The 22,515-nt window shown below is 56.7% G+C and overlaps 2 protein-coding genes across 6 annotated transcripts in view; one reads left to right on the forward strand and one right to left on the reverse strand.

The window, feature by feature from the left end:
* Positions 1-17,401, forward strand: part of TLE5 (TLE family member 5, transcriptional modulator) — a 392,013-nt gene extending 374,612 nt beyond the window's left edge. For 2 of the 5 annotated variants that reach the window (XM_050770849.1, XM_050770850.1), the window contains exons 2-8: positions 8,018-8,153; positions 9,052-9,149; positions 12,541-12,604; positions 13,933-13,977; positions 14,579-14,641; positions 16,108-16,182; positions 16,262-17,401. In XM_050770849.1, coding sequence (XP_050626806.1) covers positions 8,127-8,153; positions 9,052-9,149; positions 12,541-12,604; positions 13,933-13,977; positions 14,579-14,641; positions 16,108-16,182; positions 16,262-16,483 — 594 coding nt within the window. In that variant the 5' untranslated portion in view covers positions 8,018-8,126 and the 3' untranslated portion in view covers positions 16,484-17,401. Of the gene's footprint in view, positions 1-7,771; positions 8,154-8,424; positions 8,707-9,051; positions 9,150-12,540; positions 12,605-13,932; positions 13,978-14,578; positions 14,642-16,107; positions 16,183-16,261 lie in introns of those variants that run through there. The other 3 variants (XM_050770847.1, XM_050770851.1, XM_050770852.1) reach the window with 3 other exon arrangements.
* NCLN (nicalin) overlaps positions 1-22,515 on the reverse strand; it is a 353,563-nt gene that overhangs the window by 141,947 nt on the left and 189,101 nt on the right. The window lies entirely within an intron of this gene.

A 22,515-nucleotide genomic window follows, 5' to 3' on the forward strand; every position in this document is an offset into this window, starting at 1 on the left:
CCATTCCGTTTTTTTTGTTTTTGTTTTTGTCGTTATTACTGTTGTCACGTCCACCCAAAAAATGCTACATGAGATGAGAGATTGCTGCACTGAGCAAGTTGATGGGGACGTGAGCCAGGATGGTAACCCTGTAGTTGGTGGGAATTGATCGGATTCTGGGTGTATTGGTAAAGCTGGAGCCAATGGGATTGCTGAGGGATTATAACCACATATGTTTGTATAGTGATTTGATTAATGTCTGGCTCCCCTGCTAGGCTGTAAGGTTGGAGCTACGTGGGTCACTCTATCCCTATCATCTAGACGAAGACCAAGCATTCAAGTGTTCAATGAAGGCCTGTTGTGTGACAGAGCTCTGGGGGTGGAGAGGAAGGCAGACAAAATCCATGATTGCCCCTTTGTGAGCCACAGTTTCCTCATCAGGAATATGAGGATAATAAATAATTACTGTCAGCCGAGCACAGTGGCTCACACCAGTAATCCCAGCACTTTGGGAGCCCAAGGCAGGTGGATCACCTGAGGTCAAGAGTTCGAGACCACCCTGGCCAACATGGCAAAACCCTGTCTCTACTAAGAATAAAAAATTAAGGCAGGGTGTGGTGGCTCACTCCTGTAATCCCAGCACTTTGGGAGGCCAAGATGGGAGGATCACCTGAGGTCAGGAGTTCAAGACCAGCCTTGCCAACATGGAGAAACACCATCTCTACCAAAAATACAAAAAATTAACCAGGCATGGTGGCTCACGCCTGTAATCCCAGCTACTCGGGAGGCTGAGGCAGGAGAATAGCTTGAACCTGGGAGGCAGGGGTTGCAGTGAACCCAGATTGTGCCACTGCACTCTGGCTTGGGCAACAAGAGCTAAACTCTGTCTCTGAAAATATAAATAAATAAAAGTTTTAAGCTTATCAGCTCCAAAAGGTGGAGGGGGGATTTCTCTCCTCCTTGGTCACTGCTCGGAACCTCCACTTACAAGCAAGCATGCCTGACACAGAGTAAGTGCTCTCTAAGTATTTGCAAGTTGCATGCGGGAGTGGGGGTGGGGTGACACTAAGGTCTTGAGCAGTCAACGCGTATGGCCCCACGTCACCCGGTCAGGTAGCAGCAGTCCAGGCGCTCAACTCCAGGTAGCAGCAGTCCAGGCGCTCAACTCCAGGGCTGGACAGCTGAGCCCCACCTTCCCCGGGGCCCAGCAGAGGGAGGTCCCTGCTTCTGCACGGAGACCACCTGTTTCCCTCCCCGGCCTGTGATTAATGGCCATGCAGCCCCATCCATCACGTGCCAGCGCCAGGCTCTGCCCTGGAGGCCGCGGGGCCCAGCACTCATTTGTAACCAGGCCTTGAGGCTGGTCTCAGACGGTTGGATCCATGAGACAGATCCCCGCCCCGCCTTGGCCCCAGATGTGGCCCTGAGAATCCCAGGGAGAGGAAAGACTGTGAGCTGGACACGTGGGGTCAGGGACGGGGGTGGAGGGGTATGTGTGCGGGGTAGGGGGGCTCAGGGACAGCCACCCAGACAGTGTGATGTGCTTAAACCCCAATTCTCACCAATTAATTACACATTCCCTCCTGCGGCAAGCCGTCTGCCCTTCCTCACCCTCCCGCCACCCGCGTTCTGTTCTTGTAACGCTCTCTGCAGTGGGCCCAGCCCAGGCTGCCCGTCTCTCGCCTGATCCTCCCGTCACACTACCAGGGAGAACCTTCTACCACCAGCTGCCTTCTTTCTTCCATGCTCGAAGCCGGGATGCTCATTCTCATGTCATTGTGCCCCCCGTGGGACACTGGGCGATGTCTGGGGACATCTGTGGGGGGAACATCTCGGGGGTGCCCCTGGAATGGAGTGAGTAGAGGGACACTGCTCAGCACCCTGCAGTGCCCAGGACGCCCCTCGCCCCTCAAGAGAATGAATGATTTGGGCCAGAATGTCCAAACAGCAGACTTCCCTGTTTGATTGAGGCAGGGCTAGGACCAGGGTGAGTGTGCTTGAGCGTGAGGTCCTTTCTTCTGGTGTCAAACGTAAGAGGGGCCAGGCGTGGTAGCTCACACCTGTAATCCCAGCATTTTGGGAGGCTGAGGAGGGCAGATTGCTTGAGCCCAGAAGTTCAAGACCAGTCTGGGTAACATGGTGACACCCCATCTCTATGAAAAACAAAAATTAGTCGGGCGTGGTGGCGCACGCCTGTCGTCCCACATACTCGGGAAGCTGAAGTGGGCGGATTGCTTGAGCCCGGGAGGTTGAGGCTTCAGTGAACCAAAGTCACACCACTGCACTCCAGCATGGGTAACAGAATCAGAACTCCATCTCAAAAAAAAAACAATAAAAATAAAAAAGCAGGCTGGGCGCAGTGGCTCAAGCCTGTAATCCCAGCACTTTGGGAGGCCGAGGCGGGTGGATCACTAGGTCAGGAGATCGAGACCATCCTGGCTAACACAGTGAAACCCCGTCTCTACTAAAAAATACAAAAAACTAGTCGGGCGAGGTGGCGGGCGCCTGTAGTCCCAGCTACTAGGGAGGCTGAGGCAGGAGAATGGCGTGAACCCAGGAGGTGGAGCTTGCAGTGAGCTGAGATCTGGCCACTGCACTCCAGCCTGGGCGACAGAGCGAGACTCCGTCTCAAAAATAAATAAATAAATAAATAAATAAAAAATAAATAAAATAAAAAAGCTAAGAGGATGCCAAAACCTAAGTCATCAGGATAAACACTATTTTGATGCAATCTACTTTTATTTTTTGAGATGGAGTCTCACTGTGTCGCCCAAGGTGGAATGCAATGGCACTAACTGAAAAATCTTGCTCTAAAACCTCCCGTGGGCCGGGCGCGGTGGCTCAAGCCTGTAATCCCAGCACTTTGGGAGGCCGAGACGAGGTGGATCACTAGGTCAGGAGATCGAGACCATCCTGGCAAACACGGTGAAACCCCGTCTCTACTAAAAAAAAAAAAAGTACAAAAAAACTAGCCGGGCGAGGTGGCGGGCGCCTGTGATCTCAGCTACTCGGGAGGCTGAGGCAGGAGAATGGCGTAAACCCGGGAGGCGGAGCTTGCAGTGAGCTGAGATCCGGCCACTGCACTCCAGCCTGCGGGACAGAGCGAGACTCCGTCTCAAACCAAAAAAAAAAAAACCTCCCGTGGCTCCCTGGTGCCCTCCAGATAAAATCCCAGCTCCTCAGCCCAGCAGCACGTGCCACCATCGTGTCTCTGCCAGAAACCACACTGCAGAGTGCTCAAAGGCCCAAGGTCAAGGTCAAAGGCCTGGGATTACATCTTGGTTCTGCCCCCTACCCATGGTGTGATTTTGGCCGAGTCACTTCACCTCTCTGTGACTCACTTTCCCCATCTTTTTTTTTCCGTTTTTTTTTTTTTTTTTTTTTTTTGGAGACAGAGTCTCACCCTGTCACCCAGGCTGGAGTGCAGTGGCACGATCTAGGCTCACTGAAACCTCCGCCTTCCGGGTTCAAGCGATTCTTCTGCCTCAGCCTCCCGAGTAGCTGGGATTACAGGCGTGCGGCCACCACGCCCGGTTAATTTTTGTATTTTTAGTAGAGACGGGGTTTCGCCATGTTGGCCAGGCTGGTCTCCAACTCCTGACCCTCAAGTGATCCGCTTGCCTCGGCCTCCTAAAGTGCTGGGATTACAGGCCTGAGCCACCTTGCCGGCCTGTTTTCCCCATCTCTAAAATGGGTGTGACAACAGCACCTAAGGGTTAAAGTGCTTAAAGCAGCCCCTGGTGCACAGCAAAAACATACAGCCCTGTGTGGCTTGCTGGATTATTGACAGTGCGGGCCAGCATTCTGGGCTTCCTTCTATGCAGAAAAAAACCTGTTTTCTAAAAACAATGATTTCACAATGACTCTCTCCTTCACAGGCCTAGGTCCCTCTGGGCGGCCCAGCCCTGACCTCACCGCGCTCAAGCTATCTGTGTCCAGCTCTGCTTCCCCCGACAGTGTGGGGGCTTCGAAAATGGGAGTGTTTGGTCACCGGGCGCACTGATACCGGAAGGCGCCTGCCTAAATAAACACTGGCAGGTGGCCTCCCAGGAGAGGGGGTGTCTGGTCCCCACGGCGGTGGGGGTGGGGTGGCAGGGGTGCTAGCAGCAGGACTGGATTCAAGGGCATTCTAGGAACGCAGTCTCTCAGGGCCCTGCTTGAAACAGAAGGGCGTTGCGGTTGGTTGAAGGCTTGGCTGTTACCAAGTAGTATTAATCTTTGTTTCTTTTTTTTCTTTCTTGTTTTTGAGACAGAGTTTCGCTCTTGTCACCCAGGCTGGAGTGCAATGGCACCATCTTGGCTCACCACAACCTCCACCTCCCGGGTTCAAGCAATTCTCCTGCCTCAGCCTCCCAAGTGGCTGAGATTATAGGCGTCTGCCACCACGCCCGGCTAATTTTGTATTTTCAGTAGAGACGGGGTTTCTCCATGTTGGTCGGGCTGGTCTCAAACTCCTGACCTCAGGTGATCTGCCCGTCTCGGCTTCCCAAAGTGTGGGGATTACAGGCGCTAGCCACCGCACCCGGCCACCAAGTAGCAGTAATCTTAAAAATACAAAATCCTAGTTTTTCTTTCCTTTTTTTTTTTTTTTTTTTTTTTTTTGAGGTGGAGTCTTTACTCTGTCGCCCAGGCTGGAGTGCAGTGGCACCATCTCGGCTCACTGCAAGCTCCGCCTCCCGGGTTCGCGCCATTCTCCTGCCTCAGCCTCCCGAGTAGCTGGGACTACAGGCGCCCGCCACCGCGCCCGGCTAATTTTTTTTGTATTTTAGTAGAGACGGGGTTTCACCGTGTTAGCCAGGATGGTCTCGATCTCCTGACCTCGTGATCCGCCCACCTCGGCCTCCAAAAGTGCAGGGATTACAGGCGTGAGCCACCGCGCCCGGCCGAGTTTTTCTTTCCTAATCCTAATCTTTTTCGGTTTTTTTGTTTTTGTTTTTTGAGACAGAGTCTCACTCTTGTCACTCAGGCTGGAGTACAGTGGCACGATCTTGGCTCACTGCAACCTCCACCTCCCAGCTTCCAGTGATTCTCATGCCTCAGCCTCCAAGTAGCTGAAGTTAGAGGTGCACACCAAAACACGCTAGTAATTTTTGTAATTGTAGTAGAGACGGGGTTTCACCATGTTGGCCAGGCTGGTCTCGAACTCCTGACCTTGTAATCCACCGGCCTCAGCTTCCCAAAGTGCTGGGATTACAGGCATGAGCCACGGCTCCTGGCCTACAAAAAATTTTAAAATTACCTGGGCATGCTGGTGCACTCCTGTAGTCCCAGCTACTCAGGAGGCTGAGGTGGGAGGATCACTTGAACCCAGGAGTGGGAGGCTACAGAGAGCTGATTGCACCACTGCACTCCAGCCTGTGCAACAGAAGACTGTGTCTAAAAAAATTTTTTAGGCCAGGAGTGGTGGCTCATGCCTGTAGTTCCAGCTGCTCAGGAGGCTGAGGCAGGAGAATGGCGTGAACCCAGGAGGCGGAGCTTGTAATGAGTCCAGGTGGAGCCACTGGACTCCAGCCTGGGCCACAAAGTGAGACGCTGTCTCAAAAAAAAAAAAATTTAATAAAAATATTAAAACATTGCTTTAAAGAATTATTAATCTTGAACACTGAGGGCTCTCACCCTTACTTGCCAAGGTAAGGAGGCTGGGGTTCCGGGTCCATTTTACAGATGGGAACACCCAAGGCCCAAATCAGTTGCATTCATCCAAGGGAGCAGGCTGCTTAGTGGATGACGATGATGAAAAGACTGTGTGCTCAGCACCTGCCAAAGGAGGACCTTAAAGGAACAGCCTTATTTCTTTTTTTTTTTTTTTTTTTTTTTTTGAGACGGAGTCTCGCTCTGTCGCCCAGGCTGGAGTGCAGTGGCGCGATCTCGGCTCATTGCAAGCTCCGCCTCCCGGGTTCACGCCATTCTCCTGCCTCAGCCTCCCGAGTAGCTGGGACTACAGGCGCCCACAACCGCGCCTGGCTAATTTTTTGTATTTTTAGTAGAGACGGGGTTTCACCGTGGTCTCGATCTCCTGACCTTGTGATCAGCCCGCCTCGGCCTCCCAAAGTGCTGGGATTACAGGCGTGAGCCACCGCGCCCGGCGGAATCCCATTCCTCCTCTTCCCACGGCTCTCCAGGATTCCCACCTCACTCAGAGCAAAAGCACAAGTCTAAAGCCAGGTGCGGTGGCTCACACCTGTAATCCCTGCACTCTGGGAGGTAGAGGCGGGAGGATCACCCAACGTCAGGATTTCAAGATCAGCCTGGCCAATATAGTGAAACCCATCTCTACTAAACATACAAAAATTAGCCAGGCATGGTGGTACGCACCTGTAATCCCAGCTACACGAGAGGTTGAGGCAGGAGAATCGCTTGAACCTGGGAGGCAGAGGTTGCAGTGAGGCAAGATCACGTCACTGCATTCCAGCCTGGGCAACAGAGTGAGACTCCATCTCAAAAACAAACAGCTGGGCAAGGTGGCTCACGCCTGTAATCCCAGCACTTTGGGAGGCCGAGGCAGGTGGATCACCTGAGGTCGGGAGTTCAAGACCAGCCTGACCGACATGGAGAACTCTCGTCTCTACTAAAAATACAAAATTAGCCGGGCGTGGTAGCACGTGCCTGTAATCCCAGCTACTCGAGAGGCTAAGGCAGGAGAATCACTTGAACACGGGAGGCAGAGGATGTAGCGAGCTGGGATCGTGCCATTGCATTCCAGCCTGGGCAACAAGAGTGAAACTCCGTCTCAAAAGCAAACAAAAAACAAACCACCAGGTCCCATCCCTCCTCCTCCCACAGCCTTCCAGGGCTCCCACTTCACTCACCCAAAAACCCAAGTCCTCCCCATGGCCCACAAGTCCTTGCTGGACTGGCCTGCTTCACCAGCTACAGAGTTAGCAGGGCCCAGTGCAAAAGAAAACTGAAAGGCCCCTTGTTCAAAAATGATTAGGAATCTCAAAATGCAGCACTAAATATTAACCCAAGCACAAGCCCTGCTGAGGAGGGGTGGGGGCCTGGGCAAATGCATGAAGCCCCAGGCCCTGCCTCCCTCCAGCCTTCCTGACCTCCGCCCTGGCACCCTGATGCCAGGCACAGTCCTGCCCCAGGGCCTTTACACCTGCTGGTCCTGCCTCTGAGTACCTCTGTACCCCATCCCCCTGTTCTCTCTCCTTCTTTGGGTCGTTTTAGGGGCGGAGGAAGCTCTCTCTGATCCTCCCTGCCACCTGTTTAACTTTGCATCTTCCTACCCTGCCATCCTCTCAGCTGGTTTTTCTGCAGAACGGTCCCCACCATCTGACCTGCTGGGAATTCAGCTTGTTAATTTGTCTCTGTCTGTCTCCAGGCACCACCACCAGAGCAGGGACCCCCCACCCCCGCCCCCACCACAGGGCCCTGGAGCAGCAGGCCCTGGCACACAGTAGGCGTTCTATAAATGTGTCGCAAGAATGGCTTCCCTGAGAAAGGCGGCATTACCGCTGCCTTTCTGCAGAAAAGGAAACTGAGGCTCAGCGAGAACCACCGCCCAGCCAGAGCCAAGGTCACAGAGCACGTCCGTGGCACGCGTCCAGGTCGTGCCACGGCAGGGCTGGCGGCTTCGACGCGGGCAGCCGGGTCCTTTTTCTTTGACAGATGGGGAAACCGAGGCCCGGCCTGCTGCCGGGTTGGGGGGGGTGGCGGGGGCCGCGGCCCGGGGCGGGGGCGGGCCGGGCCCAAGGTCACCGCGGCGGGCGGGCCCTGGGGAGGCGGGCCGGGGTGGGGATCCGCAGGCCTCCCCGGGCGCGCGCCTCCCCCCCCTCGGCGGCGCGCACGGGGCACGGGCGGCGGCGGCAGGTGGAGCCGGAGCCTCAGCAGCAGCCGAGCCGCGGCCACTGCCGGCGTCGCCGCCATTAGACAATAGCGGTGGGGCCGGGGAGCGGGGAGGCGGGCGGCGGGGAGGGGCGGGGAGGGGCGCCGGGCGCGCAGGAAGCGGGGCCCGGGGCGCGCCGGGGCCGGGCGCGCGGGGAGGGGGCGCAGGAAGCGGGCGAGGCCGGGCGCGGGAGGCGGCGGCGGCCCCGGGAGCTGCCGATCGGCGCCGGGACAAAGGCGCGGCCGCCCGGCGCCCCCAGCAGCCCGAGCCGGGGCGCACAGCCGGGGCGCAGCCCGCGCCCCCCGCCGCGACTGACATGATGTTTCCACAAAGCAGGCATTCGGTAAGCGGGGCCCGTCCGGCAGGCGCCCCCACCCCGGATCCCGGCCCTGCGCTCCCCACCCCCGGCTCCCGGCCCCGCGCCCCCCACCCCCAGGCCCGGTGCCTCCGGCCCGGCACCCCCCCCCAACTCCCCGGCCCTGTCTTCCCTCTCCAGCTCCAAGCCCGGCGCGACCCCCCTGCTGCCGCCGGCCCCCGGACACCCCCCCAGTTCCCGATCCACCCCAGCTTCCGGGCCCCGAGCCCCCCCGTCCCAGCTCCCGGCTTGGCGCCCCCCCCCTCGCCGGGACAGGCAGGGCCTCGGACGGCCTTGGCCTCGGGCCTGGGGCGCTCCGGGAGCCCCGCCAGGCACCTCTAGCGCGGGGATCCTTTGGGGGCCTGTGGTGGGGGGGCGATCCGAGGCGCACCCCTCCCGGAAGAGCGCGTCCCCGAGGAAGGGCGCTGGGAATCTGGGGTGGGCCCCCCGGGAAGATTTCGGGCGCCGAGAGACCCCTCCCCCAAGAGGGCTTTGCTGGGAGGACTCGCTGTCCCCCAACTTGGGGAGGGGGCTCCCTAGGGTGCGTATCCACCCCCCTCGGATGTGCACTCCCTCCCGGCGCTTTGGAGGGGCGGTAGAGGGCGCACCCTGCCCCCCATCTAGGGCAGGCCTTAAAACGCACCCCCACTGCTTGGAGGTGGCGGGGGTCGGGGCGGCTCCGGGCGCACCCACCCCCTCGGCTTCCCCCGGGAGAGGCGGGGGGCAGGAAGCGCGGGTGGGGGCCGCGCCAGGGGCCGTAAACACGGGCCCAGGAAGTGGGGCAGGAGGGGGGGCGCCGCAGCTGCGCGGCCGCTCCCTCCCGGCTGGCCCTCGAGGGGGGTCCAGCCCAAGCCAGGGCCTGACCCGGGCCGCCCCTTCCCCACAGGGCTCTTCGCACCTACCCCAGCAACTCAAATTCACCACCTCGGACTCCTGCGACCGCATCAAAGATGAATTTCAGCTACTGCAAGCTCAGTATCACAGGTGAGCTGGGGGGCCGAGGGTCCCTGCGTCCCGAGAAGGTGAGCCCCCCCACCCCATTTCTTCTGTGCAGATGGCAAGGCTGAGGCCTGGAGGGGAGATTGGGAAAATAATGTATGCTAGACTCTGACCTAATACTTGACAAATACGGAATTCATTTTTTTTAAACAGCTGCATTCTGTGGAGGACAAAACTGAGGCACAAAATAAGTTAAATAATTTGCCCAAAGACCCAGCTGTGTGGCTTCAGAGCCCCTCCCTCCTACCCAATCCCTCCAAGTCCCCCCTTGGATAAAAGACAATTGGAGTTAGGGCACAGACTCGCCGTTCCCCCAACCCCCAAAACAAACATTTTGCAGCCTGGTCATCTCTCTTTGCCCAGTTTTGGAGAAAGGGTTCCCAGCATCAGTCAGATTCTCCCAGGTGCTTCTTTCAGAAATCTCCTGGCGTTTCTGAAGAGCTTGCCATGCTGTGGTATCTAAGGGGAAGGAACTATTTAGTCCTTTTACACTTAAAGAAATTTAATCCCAGGCTGGGTGCCACCGGTGGCTCACGCCTGTAACCCCAGCACTTTGGGAGGCTGAGGCGGGTGGATCACTTGAGGTCAGGAGTTCGAGACCAGCCTGGCCAACATGGCGAAACCCCGTCTCTACTAAAAATACAAAATTAGCCGGGTGTGGTGGCAGACGCCTGTAATCCCAGCTACTTGGATGGCTGAGGCAGGAAACTTGCTTGAACCCGGGAGGCGGAGGTTGCAGTGAGCAGAGATCGAACCACCACACTCCAGCCTGGGTAACAGAGAGAGACTCGGTGTCCGAAAAAAAAAAAAAAAAAAAAAAAAGAAGAAGAAACTTAAGCCCAGAGAGGTTATTTCCTCGGGGATGTCCGTAGCGTTGAGGAAGTGGCAAGGCTGAGGTTTGCACCAGGTCTCTCTCCTGGTTTAAGGTTTAAGGATACAGATTTTCACCTGCCCTACTCTGGAGGGGCACGCCGGGCCTGGGAATCTGGAGGAAGTCAGGCTACGCTCAAACCCCCGTTTGGCCTTGGGGCCCTCTCCAAACTGAAGTGTGCCCACCCCAGAAATGTTCCTGGAAGGATCCTGGATTCCCTCCAAGTAGAAAGGGGAATCTCAATTTTGTTGTTGCTATTGCAAATATCCAACCTTTTTGGGTGCTCCCTGTGTGCTAAAGACCATACATGCCTCCTCAAGCTTCATCTTTCCTGACTGTCGTACCCATTCTCAAGATGGGCAAACTGAGACACTGACGGTCGAAGGCGCTAGAGTCGGCTTTCCACGCAGGCCCCAGAGCTTTTGTTCGGGTCCCTCGATGTGAAGGGTTAGAGACCGCCTGGTGAGCCCTGGGGCTGACCTGATTCCACAGGGAAGGGATCAGATGGCGGTCACAGTGCTGTGTGACCTCTGCTAAGCCAGAAGCCCTCTCTGAGCTTTGGGGTCTCCATCCGCTGGGCCTGCGCTTCCTGCTACCCAACGAGGGTCCCTGCCATACAAGGCACGCACCGGATGTTCGAGGTATAACAGCCACTGGGTGGCCGGATCACCCTATTTTTCAAGAAAGGCCAGAAATCCAGGGTTTGAAGTGAAACTGTTTTTGCTGTTTTTGTTGTTGTTTTGTTTTGAGACGGAGTCTTGCTCTGTCACCAGGCTGGAGTGCAGTGGCGCGATCTCGGCACACTGCAACTTCTACCTCCTGGGTTCAAGCGTATCTCCTGTTTCAGCCTCCCAAGTAGCTGGGATTACAGGCGTGCACCACCACACCTGGCTAATTTTTATATTTGCAGTGGAGATGGGCTTTCTTTATGTTGGCCAGGCTGGTCTCGAACTCCTGACCTCAAGTGAACCACCCGCCTCGGCCTCCCAAAGTGTTAGGATTACAGGCGTGAGCCACTGCACCCTGCCCCAATTCTTTTTTTTTTTTTTTTTTAATGGTAGCAACAAATGCACGTTTTAAAAGAAACCTAGAGAAAAGTTGGTGGCGGCCAAAGCATCCTCAACCCGGCACACTTGTCTCTGGTGGAGCAAAATGCCAGGCTCCTGGGGTATCCTAAGATCCACGTGCATTTATAGGATGCTTACTGTATGCCAGGTACTGTTGTAGAACTTTCCTTGTCTGAATTCATTGACTCTTCTCTACCACACCCTGCGAGGTTAGTGTTACCTCACAGAGGAGGAAGTGAAGCCCAGAGAGCTAGTGGAGTTTGCCTAGAGTCACACAGCAGGGAAGACGCAGGGCTGAGCTTTGAATCCAGTCCGAGAGGGGGCAGGGATGGTAGAAACAGGTAAGCCACAGCCAGGTCCGCAGGGCGCCTGTGCTGGATTGGATTTAAATAGGTTAAAGGACACCTCCCCCACCACCATCACCAGTTCTTTTCCTAGACTGGGAGGCCCTCCTGCCTGCTCTCTTCCCTCCGGCCACGACGCCCTCATGGGGGCTTTGAGAAACGTCCCACAGCTCCTCCTTCCGGGGAGGGCCTACAAGAAGCTCTGGTGTCAGCCACCTGGACTGGCCAGGTGGAGTGGGAGAAATGGTGTGTTTTGTCTCAGCTAAAGATAAAAGGCTGTTAGGAAGGACTAAGAGGGAGCTGAGGGGTCTGCCCGGGAAGCCCAGGCCCCCCATGAAGCTAGGGTCCCCGTGGGAAGTCCAGCTAGGAGCTGCCTCGCAGCCCCAGACGCTCTCAGCCTCTTTGTACGTTCTATTTGGGTCTGGAAAATTTTCCCCTGTGGTTGAGAGCTTGGGCTGTTGCTTGGCTGTGTGACCTTGAGGCAGCTCCTCACCCTCTCTGGGTGTCCACTGTGTCATCTATAAAAGGAGCATGACAGTGACATTGCGGGCCTCATCAGGATCGTGAGAGGTAAAAGCTCGTGAAGCTCTCTGAGCCAGCATTGCTGTGCGTCCTCTAACTTCAGTTGTTCCTATAATGTTGGATATTTTCGCCCGATCAGATCTGCAAACGTGGTTTCATCACCCCTTCTTACAGTTAGGGGCCCTGATGCTCTCCCCTCCCCCCAGCATCACAGAGAGCTCAACTGTTACCAGCTTCCCTGCCCCTCAATTCAATGTCCTCAGCCCCTATCAAAGTTTATGGCTTCATTGACCAGGCACGGTGGGTGGCTCACATCTGTAATCCCAAGAGGTTTGGGAGGTCGAGGCAGGAGGATTGCTTGAGCCCAGGAGTTTTTGAGACCAGCCTGGGCAACATGGGGAGACCCCCGTCTGAATTAAAAAAAAAAAAATGACCCTCTGAGAATTGGCTGATCTTTCCCTTACAGGGGTCTTGGGGCCTTGGAGCCTCAGTTTCCTCCCCTGGATCACGGAGGGTGGGGGGCTCTTATCCAGCTGCCACCAACCACCCCGTCTCCCCCTGTGCCTCCTCAGCCTCAAGCTCGAATGTGACAAGTTGGCCAGTGAGAAGTCGGAGATGCAGCGTCACTATGTGATGGTAAAGTAACTCCGCCCCTAGGTCCAGTGTTGGGGGTGGGAGACAGGGCCCCCCACATCCCATCCACCACGGGCAGCTGCTCCCTAAACCCCGGCCACCTCCCTTGGGAAGCGCGAGGACTCGGGGCCTGTTCTCCACTCAGCCGGCCCCTGCTGGGCTGAGCCTGCCTCGCTAGCCTGGCAGCTGGCCGAGGCAGTGGCCTAGGTGCCAAACCGCCGGGTTGCAGACCGGCCCTGCCAGGTCCCCCGGCTGTCCTTGGCAGCGGAGGAGGGAGGAGGAGGAGGCTCACCGGCTGTGAAAGCCAACAGCCAGGAACTGACGTGGGGGAGCAGCCGGGTCCCTCCCCACCGCCAAGGTCCCAGCGTCCACACGCTTAACCCCTTTGGGCCCGAGCTCAAAAGAGGAAGCCTGTGGGAGGGAGTCTGAGCCCTGCTTATTTTGGGGGGCTGAGGTGTGACACTGCATTGCTGCTGCCAGAATCACTTGCTCAGTTTAGTAACCACCAGGTGGCAATTTCTGCATCAAAAATCCCCTCCCTTACCCCCGCTTGGCCTGGCCCTCAAGCCGCGATGCTGGGGTCTCAGCCCAGAACCCAAATCTCCCAGACTGTGGGGGAGGCAGAGCCAGACCCTAACCCTCCCAGCCAGAAGGATAGGGCTGGGGGCACATAGAGGTACCTAGGACCTGCCTGAGGAAGACTATATGGAGAAGTGGGGCACACAGCTGGGGTCTTGCAGGATGAGTAGGAGTTCACCAGACAGAGACGGAGAAGCTATGTGAAGGCCAGGGAATGAACTTGGTTTTCTCCCCCAGGGGTGATGGGGAGCCATGGAAGGGTTTAGAGCAGGGGAGGGGCAGGGTGAGATCTGGGGCTTGGGGCAGGGGTAGCTGCTGGCCCCAGAGCCAGCAGGCTTTGTTTATCCCTCACTGTTTATACCCAGGCAGGCAAACTTCTCTGGAGTCTGGGCCCACCCGCAGACAGATCATAGAAAGATACAAGATTAGGAGCCCTGGAATGCGTGTTCTCGCGGTGCACACGGAGTGGGGGAGGAGCCAGGCCAGGGCTAGGGACCTAAAGTGCTTCCAGTCGCCATCCGCAGCCCCAGCAGGCCCCTTGCCCCTCTCCCGGGCTGGCTGGGACGCTGGGTGTGGGCGTCTCTCCCTCCTGCTCTTTCCCTCCCACCTGCCTCGTTTCTTTCCTGCCCTCAGCTGTCTCTTGCTGTCTCCCCCCTTTGTCTGTCTCTACCACTCCCTTATCTCTTTGTCTCCATGCCCCCCCATCCTTCCCTGCCCTCATCTCCCGCTCCCTCTCTCTCTCCCCCATACAGTACTATGAGATGTCCTACGGTTTGAACATCGAGATGCACAAACAGGTACGCCCATCTCCTCCTCCTCCTCCTCCTCCTTTCCCCCTCCTCCCCCTCTGCCCCCCGCCTCCAGCACCCCCTTGGGCACCCCCAGGCAGGTAGCAGCCGGCCTTTGGCTGGGCACCCAGCCAGCCCTGTTATCCTGTTACCTCCTAAGCCCTTCCCAAGCTCCCACTCTCCTCCCCACCGCCTCTTTCTCAGGCCTCCCTTGGAGTGTTTTCTGGGGGTGGCGGGAGAGGCGGAGACCTTCCCCACAACCTGTGGCCCCCAGCCCTCCCTACATTCCCACGAGCGCTCACTATCTGCCAGGGGCCTGAGTGGCCCAGCCCTGAGGAATGTAGCCGAGGAATGTGCAGTCTGGCCTCATCCTGCATTTACTGCACTCTAAGCTGCAGGCGACAGCCGGTCTCCAGCCCCACCTTTGCCACTGACTGGCTGCCCTTGGGCCCGAACATGGGTTTGCTCATCCCACCCTGGCCAGACCTAGCCCCTCTTAGAGAGAAGCCGCAAGTGGCAGGGCTGGGCTGGGCCCCGTGCGGGCCTCCTGGGGCTGGCCTGCACCTGCCACCCATCCAGGACTGACGCTGACTTCATCTGTGTGTTCCAGGCGGAGATTGTCAAAAGGCTGAATGGGATTTGTGCCCAGGTCCTGCCCTACCTCTCCCAAGAGGTAAGAGCCAGGGCCTCAGGGAGGGGGTGCCAGGGGGCCCTCCCCTTGCCCAGCCCCTGTCCGCTGCAACCATCCTGGGGGGCGTGCTGGGTGCCCCAGGGCACATGCCTCCCCTCTCTGGACCTCCCCGGCTCTGGGCACCAGAGCTGGCCTAGGCAGAAGAATCCCTGGGCCAGAGACACTCCAGGGGTACAGGGGTGTGGGGGCCGGGCCTCACCCTGCTCTGGAATTCCCAGCTGGAGTGAGTCATGTCATAGGTAGAAATGTCGGATGGGCCAAAACTGCACCAGGAATGTTTTTTTCTCATCTCTCTTCCTCCTTTCACCCTCTTGAGAACATCCTTCAGGCCCTGCGGGTGGCACAGAACCAAAGACTAGAGGGTGTGTTGCGGGGATGGGGTAGCACAGGGCGGTCCCCCATGGACACAGCCACATAGATAGGTATGAGCACATCAACATACGGGAGATACACACACAGACGCAGACACACACGGATACACGGCGTGTGCAGACAGCACAGGGTCACACACGCAGGAATGTGCAGCTACACGTAAGCACATGTGATCCTGAGCACACACTACCACATGCACACACACCCAGAGGAACCTGATGCCCAGCTTCTCTTCTCCTTTCTTGGGTTCTGAGGCTCAGGATGCAAGGCTGCCCCTCCCCAGGGCCATGTAAGGCCCATCTCCTGTCCCTGCCAAGTTTACTGTCAAAAATTTGTAATTTCCTCTTTAATCTCTGTATCTCAGGATCCTTTGGGTGCCCTGCTTTGCCCAGGGACAAGTCTAGAAGGACCCAATGAAAGCCCTAGAGAAAAGGGCAATTGGAACTCTTCAGAACGGAGGCTTCCTGGTGGCCAAAGCAAAAAGGGAGATTGATAGATTCTAGCATCTGCTGGCCACAGAGTCAGGTGTTTGGGGAGAACTGGGGGAGGAACTGCCCTGAACCTAGGCCCATTCCCCAGCTGGCTCTGCCAGAATTCATTGGGCCCTCTCCAGCCATGGTAGGAGAAGGGCTCAATTTGGCCGGACTCAGGGCACAGTCTTGGAGCTCCTAGGATCAGGATATCCCTGTACAGTTGGGCAGGTTGTGTACTGTACAAATATTCACGTCTTTCACGTCTTTGTACATGGCTGCGGACATAGGATAGGTCAGGATCCGGGGTTTCTCCCAAACTCACTCAAAGGCCGTTTTCTAACTACTTGGCACAAAACCCTTTTAATCGTTTTCTGCACTTTTCCATTTATCTCCATTGGCCAGATGAAGAGACGAGCTTGGTGAAAGGAAGCAGTTGGAGAGAGGGAAGGCGCTTTCTGATGGGGTTGAAAACCACTGGGAGGAGCAGACATGATGGCCCCCTTGGTAGCGGGGCTCCTCCTGGCCCCAGGGTAGCCCCCGCCTCCTCTCTCAGTCAGGATCAGGAGGAATCACTGCCTCTCCTCTCTCCTCACCCCCTTCCAGCACCAGCAGCAGGTCTTGGGAGCCATCGAGAGGGCCAAGCAGGTCACCGCTCCTGAGTTGAACTCTATCATCCGAGTACGTATGGGGACCTGGGCGGGTGGGCGGGGGACAGGTGGGCCCTAGGCAGCTAACGTTCCCCTCCCCCGTCCTGCAGCAGCAGCTCCAAGCCCACCAGCTGTCCCAGCTGCAGGCCCTGGCCCTGCCCTTGACCCCACTGCCTGTGGGGCTGCAGCCGCCTTCGCTGCCGGCGGTCAGTGCAGGCACCGGCCTGCTCTCGCTGTCCGCGCTGGGTTCCCAGGCCCACCTCTCCAAGGAAGACAAGAACGGGCACGACGGTGACACCCACCAGGAGGATGACGGCGAGAAGTCGGATTAGCAGGGGGCCGGGACGGGGAGGGTGGGAGGGGGGACAGAGGCACGGAGAGAAACAATGTTTAGCACAAGACACAGCGGAGCTCGGGATTGGCTAAACTCCCATAGTATTTATGGCGGCTGCCTGCGGAGGCCCCAGTCCGACTTGCAGGCCACCTCTAGCTTTCTTCCTACCCCAGTCCCGGCCTCCCTCCTCCTCCCCTGCAGCCTGGATAGGTGGATACCTGCCCTGACATGTGAGGCAAGCTGAGGCCTGGAGGGTCAGATGGGAGACCAGGTCCCAAGGGAGCAAGACCTCGAGAAGCCCAGAACCCCTGGCCATTCCCCCGTTTTGAACACGTGTAACTGACAGTCTGCCCGGGCCCCTCGGGGCACACGCCACTGCGCTCTCACCCTGGTACTGCATGCACGCAATGCTAGCTGCCCCTTTCCCATCCTGGGCACCCCGAGTCTCCCCGACCCGGGGTCCCAGGTCTGCTCCCACCTCCACTTCCTGCCCCACTCACCACCTCTGCTAGTTCCAGACGCCTCCACGCCCACCTGGTCCTCTCCCATTGCCCACAAAAGAGGGGGCACGAGGGACGAGCTTAGCTGTGCTGGCAGGAGCAGGGTGAGGGTGGGCGACCCAGGATTCCCCCTCCCCTTCCCAAATAAAGATGAGGGTACTAAAGTTGTCTTGGTTTTTATTTTATTATTATTTTTTTCTTTTTCCAGTATACTAGCTTGTCTTTTAAGAAAGGGGATATTAAAAAAAAAAAAAAGACAAAAATGTTTTTAAAAAAAAAGCAACACCCACACCTGTGTCTGTATATAGTCAGCTTATCTTGTGTTCAGTCGTTTGATCTCTACAGAGAGAAGTGGAAAATGCTGTATCAAGGGTGGGCTTAGCTGTGCCTTTCAAATAAAGATGTGAGAAGGTTCAGTGCTGTGTCCCTGCCTCTGTGTTGTGGCTGCCCCCGGGGGAGGATGGGGTTCCTTCCAATGTGAGACACCCTCCTAGAACATCAAGAGTTCCTAGCAGGTGCGGTGGCTCACGCCTGTCATTCCAACAGTTTGGGAGGCCGAGGCAGGCGGATCACTTGAGGCCAGGAGTTCCAGACCAGCCTGGCCAACATGGTGAAACCCCATCTCTACTAAAAATACAAAAAGTAGTCAGGTGTGATGGCAGCCCTGTAGTCCCAGCTACTCAGGAGGCTCAGGCAGGAGAATCGCTTGAACCCACTGAGTCGGAGGTTGTAGTGAGCTGAGATTGCGCCACTGCGCTCCAACCTGGGTGACAGTGAGACTCTGTCTCAAAAAAAAAAAAACCTGAACAAGAGCGTTCAGAGCTGCTGTGATTTGTCATAATTGCCCCCAATCAAATAGGTAGGTTGTGACATGGTCACACAGTGGAATACTACACAGCCGTGAAAAAAGACAGGCTGGGCCGGGCGCGGTGGCTCAAGCCTGTAATCCCAGCACTTTGGGAGGCTGAGACGGGCGGATCACGAGGTCAGGAGATCGAGACCATCCTGGCTAACACGGTGAAACCCCGTCTCTACTAAAAAATACAAAAAACTAGCCAGGCGCAGTGGCGGGCGCCTGTAGTCCCAGCTACTCGGGAGGCTGAGGCAGGAGAATGGCGTGAACCTGGGAGGCGGAGCTTGCAGTGAGCCGAGATCCGGCCACTGCACTCCAGCCTGGGCGACAGAGCGAGACTCCGTCTCAAAAAAAAAAAAAAAAAAAAGACAGGCTGCTCCTGGTGGCTCACACTTGTAATCCCAGCACTTTGGGAGGCCAAGGTGAGAGAATCACTTGAGGCTGGGAGTTCAAGACCGGTCTGAGCAACACAGTGAGACCCTATCTGCAAAAATACAAGAATTAGCCGGGCATAGTGGTGTGCACCTGTGGTCCCAGCTACTTGGGAGGCTGAGTGGGGAGGATTGCTTGAGCCCTGGAGGTCAAGGCTATAGTGAACTATGATCATGCCACTGCACTCCAGCGTGGTTGACAGAGTGAGATTCTGTCTCAAAAAAGAAAGAAAAGATTATCTTTGGCTCTCACTGCCCTTGAACAAATCCTAAATTCTTCACCTCGGCCCAGGAGACCCTACCCATCTTTCATTCCTACTCAACAGGCTGCAGCCAAGGTGGAACATCTTGCTATCCCTTGCCTTGAGGCCTTTTCACATGCTGTTCCCTCTGCCTGGAACAAGGTTGTCTTATTTCCCCTCCCCAGGCATTCTTTCTTTTTTTTTTTTTTTTTTTTTGAGACAGAGTCTCGCTCTGTCGCCCGGGCTGGAGTGCAGTGGCCGGATCTCAGCTCACTGCAAGCTCCGCCTCCCGGGTTCACGCCATTCTCCGGCCTCAGCCTCCCGAGTAGCTGGGACTACAGGTGCTGCCACCTCACCCGGCTATTTTTTTTTTTTGTATTTCTTAGTAGAGACGGGGTTTCACCGTGTTAGCCAGGATGGTCTCGATCTCCTGACCTCGTGATCCGCCCGTCTCGGCCTCCCAAAGTGCTGGGATTACAGGCTTGAGCCACCGCGCCCGGCCCCCTCCCCAGGCATTCTAATTCTCCGAGACTGCCTAGAAGTCACTTTTCTGAAGGCCTCCTCTGACTCTCACCCACCAAAAGCAGGATGGGTTTCTCAACATCCCTGCCCCAGTTCCCATACAAAGACCCTGAGACCAGCCAGACACACTGGCACACACCTGTAATCCCAACACTTTGGGAAGCTGACATTGGAGAAGCGCTTGAACCCAGGAGTTCAAGACCAGCCTGGGCAACATACGAAGACTTCATCTCTACAAAAAATAAAAATAAGGCCGGGTGCGGTGGCTCATGCCTGTAATCCGAGCACTTTGGGAGGCCAAAGTGGGAGGATCATTTAAGGCGAGGAGTTCGAGACCAGCCTGGACAACATGGTGAAACCCTATCTCTACTAAAAATACAAAAACGTAGCCAGGTGTGGTGGTGTGCGCCTGTAGTCCCAGCCACTCCGAAGGCTGAGGCGGGAGGATTGCTTGAGCTCAGGAGTTTGAGGCTGCAAGGAGCCATGATCGTGCCACTGAACTCCAGCCTGGCTAGTGAGCGAGACACTGTCCTGATTAAAAAACAAAAACAGGCCCGGTGCGGTGGCTCACGCCTGTAATCCCAGCACTTTGGGAGAACGAGGTGGGCGGATCACCTGAGGTTGGGAGTTCGAGACCAGCCTGACCAACATGGGGAAACCCTGTCTCTACTAAAAATACAAAATTAGCCGGGCGTGGTGGTGTGTGCCTGTAATCCCAGCTACTTGGGAGGCTGAGGAAGGAGAATCCCTTGAACCCGGGAGGTGGGGGTTGAAGTGAGCCAAGATCGTGCCCTTGAACTCCAGCCTGGGCAACAAGAGCAAAACTTCGTCTCAAAAAAAAACAAAAAAAAAAAAAAAAAAAAAACAAAACTGTGAGTGTGAAAGGCATCAGCAGCTGTCACAGATGTGGCACAGATGTCCTAGGATGGTCCTCTGCATGGAGTGTCCGGCCTGGGTTTAAATCCTGGCTCTTCCTCTCACAGCTGGTTGATTCAGGCAAGTGGCTTCAACACGCTGGGGCATAGTTTCCCTATCTGTAAAATGGGTATAATTACAGAACAGATCCTTGTTAGGAAGACCCCATTTTAATCCCTGGAAAGTGCTCACAGCAGAGGCTGGTGCATTCATTCATTCTTTTTTTTTTTTTTTGAGACAGACTGTCGCTCTGTTGCCCAGGCTGGAGTGCAGTGGCACAATCTCGGCTCACTTCAACCCCCACCTCCTGGGTTCAAGGGGTTCTCCTGCCTCAGCCACCCAAGTAGCTGGGACTACAGATGGATGCCACCATGCTCGGTTAATTTTTGCTGTTGTTTTTTGAGACAAAGTCTCGCTCTGTCGCCCAGGCTGGAGTGCACTGGCATGATCTCTGCCCACTGCAACCTCTGTCTCCCGGGTTCAAGCGATTCTCCTGCCTCAGCCTCTCAAGTAGGTGGGATTACAGGCACCCACCACCACACCCTGCTAATTTTTTGTATTTTTAGTAGAGATGGGGTTTCACCATATTGGCCAGGCTGATCTCGAACTCCTGACCTCAGGTGATCTGCCCGCCTCGGCCTCCCAAAGTGCTGGGATTACAGGCCAGAGACACAGCAGCCCGGCCCATTCATTCATTTATAGAGACTCTACCCTGCGTCCCAGAGACACATCAGGGAACAAGACAGAAAGCCCCGCCCTCCTGGCTGGGGTGAGCAGATAAACAAGTAAAATATACGGCGTGTCAGCGGGTGTGTCGATAGAGAAAGACAAGGCGGGGGCGAACAGGGAACGGGGAGTGTGGGTTGCATTTTTCTGTGTGAAATCTACACACAGAAAGAACTGCAGGAATGCCAGTACATTTATTGGGGGGTTCCCCATCTCCGACCCTTAGGGGTGATTTGGGGCAAGTGAAATCACGCTCTGATCTCAATTTCTGGAAAATTGTTCTGAGAATTAGAACTTCTGCAAGGGCTCGAGTGTCAGCTAGTAATAATAATAATAACAGTAGTAAGTATTACTGATATGGATGTTGCTGGCAGCAGAAGGGTGCCTCGGGAGGGGGGTCACAAGCCCGACACCCCACAAGGGGTCTTCTCGGAAGAAGGGGTCCTGCCTACTCAGCCACAGCCTGGCCTGCGATCTGGGGGTCTCCCAGGGCCCCGCAGGGTTTGGGGAGGGTCCCGGGACCCGCTGCGGGGCGGGTGGTAGGGGGCGTCCTGGGGGGCGTGCTCGGGGCCGGGAAGCCGGGGCGGGCGGAGGCGGGGGCTTGAGCCCCCTCCCGCCGCGGCCGCCCCGCGCTTAACGACTGCGCCGCGGGCGACCTCGGCTAATTGATCCGCTAATGGGCCCCGCGCCGCGGCCGCGCCTAATGAGGCGGAGGACGGGGGAGGGCAGGGGGAGGGGAGGGGAGAGAACAGCGGGGAGGCGGGGGTAGGGAGAGGAGGGGGAGAGGGAAAGGAGGAGGGGAGGAGAGAGAGGAGGGAAGGGGAGGGAGAGGATGGAGAGGGAGGGGCGTGGGGGAGAAAACTGAGGGGAGGGAGGAAGGAGGGAAAGCAGGAAGGGAGGGGAAGAAGAATAGGAGGGTGGGGGAGAAGGAGGGAGAGAAGGGAGGAGGAGGGGGAGCAGGAAGGAGGGAAGGGAAGAGGAGGGGGAGGAGGAGGCACAGCATGCTCCCAGCTCCTTGCATAGGACCAGAGGGGAGCAGAGAGGACTGGGGTGAGCCCATACTCCTTTCTGGTTACCTCTCCCCCTCTAACACCCTGTTTCCTCTGGAAGCCCCTTCTCCAAGGCTCTCGCCTTCTCCGACCCCACTCTTCTCCCAGCCCCCCTACCCCATTCTGAGGGACTTTCCAGCAGGTGAGGAGGTCCCCTGCCTGCTGGGCCTCAGTTGCCCGCATCCACACAATGGTTCTCAGTGCAGGGAGGAGAATCCCGCAGGCCCAGGTGGCAGGACTCTAGGTGTGGGGCGGGGGAGGGCCTGTCCCGTCCCTCCACAGGGATGGGGACTGGGGACTCCGGGGTCTAAAATCCTCCAGTCCCCCCACCTCTACACCCCAAAGGGCCAGGCTCTGGCAGAGGGTGGGAGGACTTACGGAACCCCCCTTCCCCATCCCCAGCCGGGGAGGAAAAGGAGCGGGGGGTGGGGGGGAACAGGAGCTAAAGCTAAGAGGCATTAGACATTCACAGTCAGGCCGGCCAGGTGCCTGTGCTGGCTGAATTGTCTGCAGCTGAGCCTTCTCCGTCCCTATGTGTGCCCTTCAGGCAGTCTTGGGGGAGAAGATAAAAGCTGCACCTGCAGTGCTGGTGGAATTAGGGACCTAGAAATGATCCCGCTCTCTCCCCATTGTGCAGATGGGAAAACTGAGGCCCACGGAAGCTCAGAACATTTGCTCAAGGGCAGGAATAAGTCAGGGCTGTAGCTGAATCTCCTGCTGTCTGCTCAGGGACCTCTTTGCCCCACCCCCCCCAGGAGCAACCAGACTAATTAGGAAGGCAAAGAAATCATA

Source organism: Macaca thibetana, chromosome 19 (genome assembly GCF_024542745.1).
Source record: "Macaca thibetana thibetana isolate TM-01 chromosome 19, ASM2454274v1, whole genome shotgun sequence".
NCBI classification, from domain to species: Eukaryota; Metazoa; Chordata; class Mammalia; order Primates; family Cercopithecidae; genus Macaca; species Macaca thibetana.